The sequence below is a fragment of the Solanum tuberosum genome, unplaced genomic scaffold (assembly GCF_000226075.1).
Source record: "Solanum tuberosum cultivar DM 1-3 516 R44 unplaced genomic scaffold, SolTub_3.0 scf00522, whole genome shotgun sequence".
In the NCBI taxonomy this organism is placed as follows: Eukaryota; Viridiplantae; Streptophyta; class Magnoliopsida; order Solanales; family Solanaceae; genus Solanum; species Solanum tuberosum.
The window spans coordinates 8,492-21,156 of NW_006239440.1; the positions used below are offsets into that span (position 1 = coordinate 8,492).

A 12,665-nucleotide genomic window follows, 5' to 3' on the forward strand; every position below is an offset into this window, starting at 1 on the left:
TAAAATGAAAAGACTACATATTACTAGTCAAACGATCAAGTTGAACAATTATGTATCTAGGTCAAAAGAAGAAAAACATACCTCAGGGAGTTCTCTAATATGGAAGGGCAATCTTTTTTTTTAAAAAAAAATTAACAACATAAATGTCTTAAATATTGCTTAAAATTGATGAAACCTTTTAAACTCAATTAAGAATCTTTATGCTTTTGATATGGCATAGATTATATATAAGAGAAGAGAAAGAAAGAAACTTTCCTTGGAAAAGAGTAGATAAGAAAGGTTTATTAGTGTAGACATATAGGAGTTGTTTGGTAAAATGTATAAAAATAATGCTAAATAAAGTGTATTAGTAATGTTTGGATTAATAATGCTTGTATTAGTAATACTTGCATTAATTATAGATTAGATTATTTTTATGCATTATTTGATTTGGTACATTAAAAAGAGCATGCATTGCATGAAAATGTTTATTAACAAAGATATTCTTCACAATTATGATGGAAAATATGTAAGAAAAGGTTTTAAGGAGCAATTGTGTCTTTAAATATTCTAATGCATGCATTAAAACTAGTATAACTTACCTAAATCCCGTAGTATAAATTAGTATTTATGTATCATGCCCGTATAATTTGACGTAGCTATGTATTATATATAAAAAAAATATGAATATGATAAACAATGATTTAGTTATAAAATAGTAATGCACATACATAGCAAACATATGATACATAGTCAATAAATTGAGCCTATTGTTCGTGTTTTCCTATAAAAAAAAACATAAAAGAAAAAAATAAATGAAGAACTACCTCTTGATTAACTTTAAATGATTAACTAGAGAGAGAAAATATTTAGAATTCAAAATAAATGAGTGATAAAGGTAACTGGTAACTAGAGTATTACTCTAGTGATACAATGGAGTGATTATAGACATGAAAAAAGGGAGAAAATAATAGAGTCGGAATATTGAAAGTTATGTTCTGGAAAGGAGAGAATTTGAGAAAAAAGAGAGATTTTTGTAATTTTTTAAAATGGTAGGGAATAATAAAAAATATGATAAAAAAATATGTGTAGTTAGGTAATTTTTCCAAAAAATTATCAATAATACCTAGAAATCCATCATATTAGTAATACACAATAAAGTGTATAATTAATGTTTGATTTAGTTATACATAAGTTAAAAAAAAAAAACCAAATAAGAAAGTTCATGCATGTATTATTTTTTCGTAATACACTCTATCAAACAACCTTGTATAAAAGACAATGTAGCTGCAAAATAGGATGCAAAATCTAGCCGTTGATATTGTCACGTCAGCCGATCGATGGCCATTTTCTCTCTCTAAATGTCGAGACAAACCAACTTCTCTCTCTTATCAGACAGTGACCTGGAATAGATTTGAATATTGCTGGCACCACAAACTTTACCAAATTCTAAAAACACCCCCAAAACCTCTCACAAAGCTGCAAAAGCCCACTAAACTGCAAAGTTTTCATTTGAAAAAAAAAAAACACAGAGTAGCCCTCTTCTCAGTTCAGACCTTTTCACTTCCAATTTCACCCAAAAAAGAAGTGCATTTTCTGTTAATCACTATTTTTAGGTTTCAAGATCTTTGTTTGTGAAAGTTGTTTTCTCAGATCTCTTGTGGATTCAATGGACTTGTAATCATTTTTAGGTGAGTTGATGTTTTTCAGAAGCATCTGCATTTGTTTGTATTATTTAATAAGTTATATCTTATGAACATTAGTGTTATAGAGCTGAAAATAGTTCCTGGGTCGGAGATCTATTCTACTTTACTCACTTTGTTGGCTTGTGCTATTGTTACTTGACTTGATTTGGTTTTTGACTTCTTTACTTATGCTGTGTCATGTTTGTTTTTTAACATTGGTTTGGACTTGAGAAGTGAAGTCTGCGTTTTTTTTTTTATGTGTACTGTTTGGTGGTCGTATAATACTGATGGTACAAGTTTATGTTTTAGCAGGTGGAAGGAAAAAATATATATTTTATATTTGAAATCTGAACTTTGATAGTTGATGGGTTAGCTGTGATTTTTCTGATCCTTGGTGTTTTAATCTCTACATTGTGTTTGATGGTTGTTTTCTCATGTAGTGTGTGGCATAATTTATATATATCTGATTGTTACCTACTACAATGAAGAAAAGAGACTTTTTGTATTGCTTAATTATACTTTAAAGTCTCCCCTTTCTATAACATGATGTATGTCTTGTGGTTGTGGTTTCTAGAATTGGGGATTGCTAGTTTGCATCTTTCTAGAGCATGATGGAAGTTGACAATAACATATCTGTTTCCGTAAACGGGTCGAGCTTTGGAAATGGAATTCACCAACTTCCAGAAGTAGTTACTGGCAAACTAGATGATGTTCCTAATGGAAGTTTCAGTGTTCAAGGATTGGAAAGAAGTTTACAGAGTGCTGTGATGGTGAATGATAGTGAAACTGTTGGTTCCACTGCACACGAGGTCGCACACGAATCAACCACGACTATAGAAAACAATCCCTGTGCCAGTTCTGAGGTAAGGGAGTTCATTGCTGGATTATTAACTTGATTGAGTCTTTTTTACGCCACAATTACGAGTTTTTTCTTTTCTAGGGACATGAAGCCAAAGAATCTCGAGAGTCTAAGAACTCCAAACAGCCCAAAGCTCCAGGAAAAGGCAAAAATACTGCGTCCATTGGTGTCAAGAAAACCAAAGATGGCAAAGATGCATCAGCTGGTTCTGTTGTTTCAAATGGTTCCCTAGCCTCGCAGCAACGGTCTAAACAGGCTTCTTCCCTTGGTGTAAAGAGTAAATCATTTAACGACAGAAAAACTGCTGATAACAATTTAAAACCCGCCGTAGCCCGTATAAATGCCAGTCATGCTAAGGTAAAGGTGCATATCGTCATTCTTGTCGTAGACAAATACAGCTTAGAGCACAACAGTCTCTTTAGTTTTATAGTTTATGTGCTTCTGTGTTGTTGCTCATTATTACTAATGTCTATCTTCTTGCAGCAATCTGGCCAACCTGATGCAACATCACCTTCTCCAAATGCTGACGGCCTTAAGTATGTCCTGTTTCCTCTACTAGTTGTTCCACCATCTGTTGCATTCAGCTGTATGACATTTAAACCAAGAATTTTCTGAGAGATCCTAATTTCTCTTTTGCCTTTGTGTCTGAGTTTCTTTAAGTCTTCTTTTGTGCTCTTTACGCAATGTAAGATATCTTATCTCCACGATGGCTTGTGAACTATAATTTCCATCTCCAGGGAGAAAACAAACCCGATATCTTTGAAGAAAGCTGCCCCAAATAAAGCTGATGGAAATGCAGAATCACCTTTGTATCCTATATATGCTGATCTTTCTTAACTTTTTCCTCTACTCTTTGCTTTCCTCTGTACTAGAGATTTTTTTCTTTTCTTGGATGCATTTGTCTGAAAGGATGAAATTTCCAGTTTATCCTTAATCACTTTAAAGGAGTCCTGCTGCAGATGCCAAGTCTCGCAAAGTAGGTGCTCTTCCAACCTACAATATGAGTTTCAAGTGCAATGAGAGGGCTGAGAAAAGGAGAGAGGTTTGTTCTCTCCTCGCATTAGCTGTTGGTTTCCATAGTAATCCTATCCTGGAAACTTGATAGAGTTTGTTTCTGTTTCATTTGAATAGTTTTACTCTAAGCTTGAGGAAAAAATCCATGCGAAGGAAGTCGAGCAGAGTAATTTGCAAGCCAAGACTAAGGCATGGTGACTGTTGTGCTCTATCATTTTCATGATGTAGAAATCTGGTAATGGCTTCTAGCATTGCCTTTTAAGACATTCATTTGTGCTCTTTGTATTTGTCAATCAGGAAACTCAGGAAGCTGAGATCAAAATGTTAAGAAAGAGCTTAAAGTTTAAAGCAACCCCCATGCCAAGCTTTTATCAGGAACCCCCTCCTCCCCAGGTGGAGTTGAAGAAGGTAATATTTTCTCTCTTTTATATGTCACGAAACTCAGCAATAATTCATGTTCTATGACGAAAACATCTATTATAAAAATAAAATAAAATTACATTTTAGGCTCTTTATTTCTTTGCATTCCTTTTCTTCCAAATAGATAGTATCCTCAATAAGTGCTTAGACTTTAGGTTTCTATAATACTACTCGTGTTAGGCTCTGTATACTTGATGTATCCGGATTTCATGATTGGTCTGACAATTTTAACCAACTTTTATGTGTGACCTTAAGTGACTTAATACAAAAAATAAATGAGTCATGTCATATAATTTTACTTAAATAGAAGAGTTAGGACTCACGTAATGTGAAGCAATAGTCAAGTCTGATATGTCCATTGTTGCTTTGGCTGGCATTAGTTGGATGCTCTTTTGATAAAGGGTACTTTGGTACAACTCTAAACTGAAAACTGAAACTTATACTTTTAGTTGTTTTATCAACTACTTCATTGCTCACTGATTATAAATTGTTTTTGAAGATTGTCTCTAACTTGAAATTTTGGAGTATTTTTAGTTGCTTCCAATGTATTAGGCAGATTTCTGTTATCTGATGTGCATAATTTCTAATCATTAACTTTTTCATTTATAAGTTCAGAATAACATTATGAAACAATCATTACTGCTTAAAACAACCAGATGATGGCATGTCAACATGTTTATTATCTGAAAATGTTACTTCAGAAAAATCAGCAATGTGGGTCGGGGATTTTACTAATAGACTCCATTGATATTGACAATGAACATCAATAATAGTGGAAACATTCTTTAGATATCAACCTGCAATTCACTAAATGAAAATGGTGTTCTTTTTCATAGTTTGTTAGACTGTTAAATCAATGTCTCAAAGCATTTAATTAATTTTAATACTAGTAGTCCAGAAAGAAATCAATTGCTGGTGTATGTTCCAGTTATGTTCTATGTTGCTCTAACACGAGTGTGGGTATCAGTTATGGGTTTGGATCTAGAGGTTGGATTCATCATTAGATTTATTTTAAGATTGGGGAAAATGGATCTGAGTATGGATATCAGAGTGGATGTGGGTCCTGGATACAATTAACAAATATATATGAGTAATATATAATTATATATGACAATTAGTTATTTAAGATTGTTGAAAAATAACTTATTTTTTAATTAACAAAGTGATCTAAATCCATTATTGTTACTTAAATTAAATGAAAAAATGTCTATTACGTAATTATAAATTGGTATACATATACTCCCTCCATCCTAATTTATGTGGAACTGTTTGACTAGGCATAAAGTTTAAGAAAGTAAAGAAGGTTTTTAAAATTTGTGGTCTAAAACAAATATTGAACATTTGGGTGCCTATAAGTCATTTCATTAAGGGTAAATAGGAATTTTAAAGTTAAGTTGTTTCTATTATTGGAATGTAACGTTCTTTTTTGATAGACTAAAGAGGAAAGTGTGCCACATAAATTGGGACGGAGAAGATTATTACTCATAATATTGAGTTAAGGTGACATTTTGTATAATGTTGGTATTGGGTATTAATTAATCATAAGAATGTTTCAAATGTAAATGCTAATGCAAAGTCGACCATATGTTAGAAAATGCAATTATTAATTAAAGGTAGGTGGCAGTGTCAATCATAAGTAATAAAGACAATAAAAAAGAGATGTTAGAAAAGTAATGAAAAAAACAAGTTAAAAATTGAACTTTGATATTTATATCAAAGAAACTTGGAAAATATTACAAGTAGGGAGCAAGCTCTATCCAAGTCTTCTTATGAGAGAAAGAGAGAGAGATGAGAGTGTTTCTTGGAAGATAAGGCGTGTTTTACAAATGGAGAGGGAGGCAATTTATAGACAAAAATTGCTCTAGTTAAAGTTCTACAATAGAGCTGCAGTAATGCTATAGTATCACTCTAAATAATTTCAGTCCATGTTTGCTAATGTCATGCATGACATTGACTTTGATAATGCTTTGGTGATAGCATTATGATGTCAATTTGGTTGAAAATTGATGCAAAGACTGGTCTTCTATATCTTCAAACTCGGATTTTTCTGACGGCTGCTTTTGATTACCCAGGAGCTCAACTCTGAGTTGTTGAAGAATTTTTTCCCTTTGTTGGATGAAATCTCCTTTGTTATTTGAGTTGGCTCACTGTGTAGTTGCAATTGATTTTTGTTGTAAATATGAAACTTGGACTACATCTATTGGGGTCAGATGTCCTGGATTGCGTCGGGACCATTTATCCAATTTCGACATATAGGCCTCTGATGGGTTCCAACTATTGTACCATTTACAATGACCTTGGAGGAGTAGCCATGTGAGTCCTTATGTCCTTCTGGTTTGTGGAAAACAAAATTTTCAAAATATATCCACGGGATATGAAACCTATGGGAAAATTACAAGAGTACAGAAAATTGATGTTCATTAAAAAATCTTTGATAAAACTATTCATATCTCGCACAGAGGGAGTAATGATCTCAGTTTTGTGACCATATACAAGCCACCATTGATGTAAAAAACAATGAGAGAATTCAGGGGCTAGTTGCTTCCCTCATAGGAGAAACTAGGAATGTTTGCCAATGTCATTTTGGAAGGTGAACACATTCATCCACACTCATTGTTAACCAAAATAATTGTAATATTAGGATTCGAAAGGTTGGGAAATTCTTTTATACTTGGCTAGGTGCATGCCCCATTCCATAGGTGAGATTATTTTACTTATCCACATCGTGGTATGAGTAACAAATGTTTGTGTTTGCTTGTCTTTATGGGGGTTTAAACAGGCAAGACTGGGTCTTTGTGAGGATAAATTCATAAAAGTTTTTGTGTATGCAGGAGTTTTTTTTTTTTTTGGATAAAATTGGCTAAAGGGCTAATTATTCTCTTAGCTACCTTTCGGGGGTTGGAGTGCCAAAATTCAGGTTCAATTTATATCATTTTTAAAGCAAGTTGGTTTATCAGAGGAGGATCCTTTGTTGGAAAATTGGCTGTGGTATTGGTGAAGAATTGTTTTGTTTGGTATTGAACATACTGTATCACTGTTTTGTGAAAGATTAAATGAATAATTAATGGGGCATAAAGAATCATTTTATTTGATTCTTATGAATGAAATATCATGAAATTTCTATAGTTGCTTTTTTAAAGAGAATTGATTCATGCTTCTAGTTAGGATATTATACTAGGTAGTTCAATTGAAGTCACATACTCACTTTGGCTACTGTAGATTTGTTTCTTTAGTAGCTGGATCTAACCTTTAATACTGGAAAGACATCAATGTTGATTATTTTAGTTTTGCATATTCTCTATCAGCTGTAGTCACATCAGCTCCCTCAAGATTAGATGTCAGTTAAACCAGGTCAACGAGATGGTTATGCATCTAATTTCTCATATATAAGTTGTCTTTGATCTTAAAGAAAATATTCATGCCTTATAGCTCTAACTATTTGGATGACTTCTTGGAGGTATAATTTATCCACAATCTGTTTTCTCACTTTCTGGCATGGAGCACCTATCTGATGAATCAATTGCAGCAAATCATTTCTCATTTTGCTTTCTGGCACAAGATTATAAGTAATTGGATGAAGGACATTCAATATTTGGAAAAAATGACAAGTAAATTCTCAAAAGAATGTATTAGTTGCATGTATGCATATAAGGAGGTGTCTTTTATTATGGCTTTTTGTATTACCTGTTTTCCTGTTTTTCCATCTGGGACTTAGTTCATGGTTATCACATGCATAATGGTTATTTTGTTCGGCGGTTCTATCCAGTGTTATCAATGGCGAAAAGCACTAAAAGGCGCTAAGGTCTGGGGGGGCTTTAAACGCAAAGCGCAAATAAAGCGTGGACTTTAATGAAAAAGGCGCAAAGGGAGAAAAAAATACAAATATATATGTTATTCCAAGACTAATAGTATAACATGAATGACAAATATATAGACCAAAGAAATTGAATTGTTTATTCCAAGACTAATAGTATAACATGAATGACAAATATATAGACCAAAGAAATTGAATGTTATTCCAAGACTAATAGTTATAAACATGAATGACAAATATATGACCAAAGAAATTGAATTTTTTTTTATGATAAAGTGAAATATCAATCATTTAATGTCACTTCTTCATAAGAGGCTCATTGGCAAGGAAAAGTTTGTCTTAGAACCTTGATGACGACACTGAAGCACACCTAAAGCGAGGCGAAACGCTCAACACGTTTTGAGCCTTGCTTCAGGGATTAAGCGCGCTTAAAGCGCGCCTTTGATAACACTGGTTCTATCTTTGTTTAAATTTAGATCATTGGTTATATCCAGAGATTTGTTTCCAGTCAACATGGAATGAAATGAACCAAGGAAAGGTTCTTTAAGTTTGCCAATTTATTGTTCTGATTGCTATTATGGTCCATTTTTGAAATGCTATACAGTTTCTTAATGGCAACACTTGTCCTGCACTCTTCATATTTCTAAAATTTCATGATACTACACTCTTCTTAATTCTGATTTCCACTCTACTACTAGGTTTGACTTGTATCTTTGTGAACACTAAACCTTTAGCAAAATCAAAGTATACTTTCATTCTGTGATAATTAAACATAAATGCATTCAACTAGGTTTTAAGCGTGGTATGTCTACCAAAGGAACTCATGAACTATCAATGGTTAAGTTGGGTAGCTTGGTAATGTTGGAAAATCTTCAGTAGGCTAGAAGTGGCTCGCTCCTTTTGCTACCTTAATGTTAAGATTGACATAATAATAATAATCATGTGCTGACCCTGTCTTAATTCCTGGTGGATTTCTTTTTTCTTTCTTACCCCATTTATAGTTGTATTATAAGGTACACAGTTCAATGGTCTAAACTTGTTAAAGTTCACCATTCACTTTTGTGATTCTCCGAGTGTCTGAGTAAAGTGGGTGTGCCTATATTATGATGCAATCATAGACCATTTGTCTAGTACCTACTAGAAAAATATCAGCAATTATTCAAATGTGAGGATACGAAAACTCAAGGAAATTTGCACATATTGATCATAATTTATGACTCTAGTATCTACTAGAAAAAGAAAAGGATCCTCTTTCGGTCTTTCTGATCTTCCTAGTATGTCCTAAACATAATGAAGCTATAAATTGATTACCCTCACCCTGGCCCTAAACAATCAGCTTTATCCAAGGTCAACAATACAGTATGATAAAAATGGGTTGAGGTGAATTATCAAGCAGGCAATCATCCCATCAATGACTAACTTGTTTAAAATGGGGTCATGCGACGATCTAGAGCATCCTCAGTTTTTGTAATCATAGGTCCCTGGGATCATTTAACTTTGATGATAGTAGGATGTAAATGCTCTTTGTAAATTCTTATGTAGTCACTGTATATCTGTAGATCAAGTATTGCTCATTGATTACTCAATTAGAAGCTTGAATATCTAACAGAACCCCAGAAATTTAGGAATATTAGAAGGTTTGGAGTCGGTGAATTTTCTCTGCGATACCCAAACAATCAGATAAATTATGCAAGAGTATTGAAGTTACCTTTGCTACATGAACTACTCATTTGCTGATGTACCCGTGTCTAATGGGTATGACATGGATGTGTGTTCTTTTGTGTAGATCCTTACAACATACCCAGTAAATCCCACAAGTTGGGTCTAAGGAAGATGATGTATAAGTAGTCTTACCCCTACCTCATGAGGGTAGAAAAGCTATTTTCAATAGACCCTCGGGTCAAGTCAAGCACGAAAAAGCAAGAAGGAAAAATAATACATTAGAGAATACCAGTAGCACCAACAAATAATATGATAGCCGAAGCAAAAGAAACAACAGGTAATAATACGTAGTTTAGAAAGTAGGAGGAGGAAAAAAATACTACTACCACTGATAAGGGAAACTAGACGACTGCCTACTAACCTTCTACCTAATTCTTGATATTCAATATCTCCTATCTAGGGTCATATTCTCGGTAAGCTGCAAGTGTTTCAGATCCTGTCTAATCACCTCTACGCAATACATTTTTTGGCCTACATCTACCTCTACTCAGACCCACCATAGTCAACCTCTCACACTGGGAATCCGTGCATCTCCTCTTTGCATGCCCACCTTATCAGCGTCATGTCCCTCATCTTGTTCACCATAGAGGCCACTTCCACTTTGTCCTGAATATCTTCGTTCTTAATCCTTTCCGCCCCATACAACATAGCTGGTCTAACATCCACTTTATAAAACTTACCTTTAAGAATTGGTGGCACATTCTTATCACACAAAGACACTGGATGTGAGCCTCCATTTCATCCACCCCGCTCCAATATGATGTGTGACATCCTCTCAATCTCACCATTTCTTGGATTATAGACTCAAAATACTTGAAGCTATCTCTCCTAGGCAATGACTCGAGTATCAATCCTCACTTCCACATTTGCCTCGTGGGTAATGTCACTGAACTTGCACCTGTTTGTCCCGCTCAATCTGAATCTCTCCTAGGCTATCACCTGAGTATCTATCCTCATTTCCACATCTGACTTGTAGGTGACGTCACTAAACTTGCACCCGTCTTAGTCCTGCTCAATCTGAATCCTTTAGACTCCAGGATCTATCTCCAAACTTCCAAGTTCCACCTTATCATTAACCCCTTGGGTGTCTCGTCAATTAATACTGTCATCTACAAATAGCATACCCCATGACACCTCTCCTTGGATATGTTGCGTAAGTACATTCATCACCAAGGCAAATAAAAATGGACCAAGCACTGATCCATGGTGCAACCCCATCACAACTGGAACATACCTGCACCTGATACTTAGCTATACCGAATTCTATATTAGAAAGGAAGTTGCTTCTGCCTTTTCTTTTCCTTCAAATTACCAGACTTGATAGTGTAAAGACAGCTTGGCAACACTGAAAAGAAATATCATCATCATCACAAGAAGGCTATTTATCTGCTCATATATGAAGATGTGGCATGTGTAGACTGGTTAGGTTTGATTTGTTTAATGCAGCAAATTCGTAATTCCAGTTCCTCTTGCTGTCAAATGTGCTTGTTGACAATACTTTGATATTGCCAATCCTTTTCAGTTTGTATTTAGCTGAGCCTGAATGTTCTGGTCATTGTTGAATATACTGCACCATGGTCTGGCTTCTTTTTACTGCACGTAAAATTCACACTAAATGAGCTCGTGTCAAACTCTTAGCTATTGCTATGTCTTAATAGAACTCTAATGCTGATCTTGCTGGTTTGTTCTCACTTCTTAGTCATTTCCTGTTCTGTCTGTTTTACTTTTGACTTAGACACGACATTTGATTTTCTGGTTATGCCTTTTTTCACTATTTAATGATGTAGATACCAACAACAAGAGCTAAATCCCCCAAGCTTGGCCGGAGAAAGAGCTCCCCCACCAAAGAGGCAAACCATACTAACATGCACACAAGTAGGTTGAGCCTGGATAAAAGTGCATCTCAAAATCCTGCTAAAGGACATCCTCCAGACAATGTCAAGAAGCCTACACGGAAATCTCTTCCAAAGCTGCCATCTCAAAAAATCAACTTACTAAGTAATACAAAAAAGCCTTCCCTCATCAAAACGAGCAAATGTCAGGAAACAAATGAAGCTGCATCTAACAACATGAGTGCAGTTGCTTCTCAACCAAACAACGCACCTGAGCAAACAAATGAAATTGAAACATTTGTTCAAGAGCATGAAGCTACATCTGTCGTTGAAACAAGCCAGAGTAAGACTTTTGTTGAAGCTCAATCCGAGACTAATGTGGTGCAGCCACCCCATTGCAGTGGAGAAGTGAAAGCAAGCACTGAAGCGGTAACAGATTCATGAAGCACCTTCAGTTCCTCTTTTGCCTAAAATAGTGAAAAAGGTACGAATAAGACTTGGTTTGTTTGACAAATGAGGGTATGGAAGATATTTCACCAAACAAATGATGTTTTGTCCATAGCAACAAGGTTGGTTGTTCTTATTCTTTCAAGATTACTGGTTTGGTCATTTAATGTGCAGGAAGCTTCAACACATTATAAGGTTGTCATTTGCACCGTTTTTTTTTGGGCTAATTATGATTTATGCGGCTTCCTGTGTCTCCTGATGTTGGGTGATTGAAAGTTTTGAGAATTGTCTTGAAGCAGCTCAAGTCTTGAATTAGTAGAAACTTTGGTGCTCATTGGGCTTGTACTGGCTGTTGGAACTGTTCTGTTGAACATCATAGGTTTTGTTTGTTAATCAATATGTATTTATAAATATCCATATACTCTTTACCAGGTTTGCTTCTCCATGCACCTTGATTTTCAATTCAATTAAGTGATATATTTTCTTGAAAACCATATTCTATTAGGTGTAACTCTCACAACTTGTAGTGAAAAGATTGTGACTCATAATAGCATTCTGACGTCGGATCAGTTTATGGCTACTCATTTCTAAAGTTCTCTGAAATAGGAGTCCCAATCCTGTTCCCCTCACCCCTAAAAAGCAGGATCACATATACAAATTCAAGTGGATGCCATGTTAGTAGGTTTATTTTAGGTACTAGGAGTTGTTTTGGTCTTGTTATAGACTTATTTGTCAGTAGAAATTAGAAAATATAGAAAAATTACAGTGCTACAGAAACTATTTTACTATCATTTTCATAGTTATATTGAACTGAGTTTTAGTTGGAGCTACATGGGCAATCAATAGTTGACTTGGACTTGCAGTTTTTTTTTCTTGGTTTTAAACCATTTCAA

General features: G+C 34.6%; 1 protein-coding gene across 3 annotated transcripts; it reads left to right on the top strand.

The window, feature by feature from the left end:
* The first annotated feature begins 1,460 nt into the window (after positions 1-1,460).
* Positions 1,461-12,320, top strand: LOC102604494 (RNA polymerase II degradation factor 1-like). 3 transcript variants are annotated; one of them, XM_015304197.1, is made up of 10 exons: positions 1,461-1,670; positions 2,239-2,527; positions 2,605-2,886; positions 3,007-3,059; positions 3,261-3,332; positions 3,469-3,565; positions 3,655-3,726; positions 3,835-3,945; positions 11,281-11,809; positions 11,947-12,320. In XM_015304197.1, the coding sequence occupies exons 2-9, from the start codon at positions 2,273-2,275 to the stop codon at positions 11,767-11,769; spliced, it is 1,431 nt and encodes a 476-aa protein (XP_015159683.1). In that variant the 5' UTR covers positions 1,461-1,670; positions 2,239-2,272; the 3' UTR covers positions 11,770-11,809; positions 11,947-12,320. The 3 variants fall into 3 exon arrangements, with proteins under 3 accessions (XP_015159683.1, XP_015159682.1, XP_006364924.1); XM_015304196.1 differs by having other exon boundaries at positions 1,462-1,670; positions 11,281-12,320; XM_006364862.2 differs by having other exon boundaries at positions 1,462-1,670; positions 2,605-2,880; positions 11,281-12,320.
* Positions 12,321-12,665: the final 345 nt, after the last annotated feature.

Excerpts from the sequence above, each read along its gene's own strand:
- LOC102604494 (XM_015304197.1), top strand. The coding sequence starts at position 2,273 with ATGATGGAAGTTGACAATAACATATCTGTTTCCGTAAACGGGTCGAGC. Across the intron at positions 3,060-3,260 it reads CCAAATGCTGACGGCCTTAA|GGAGAAAACAAACCCGATAT; the intron begins GTATGTCCTGTT and ends TTCCATCTCCAG. Across the intron at positions 3,727-3,834 it reads ATTTGCAAGCCAAGACTAAG|GAAACTCAGGAAGCTGAGAT; the intron begins GCATGGTGACTG and ends TTTGTCAATCAG.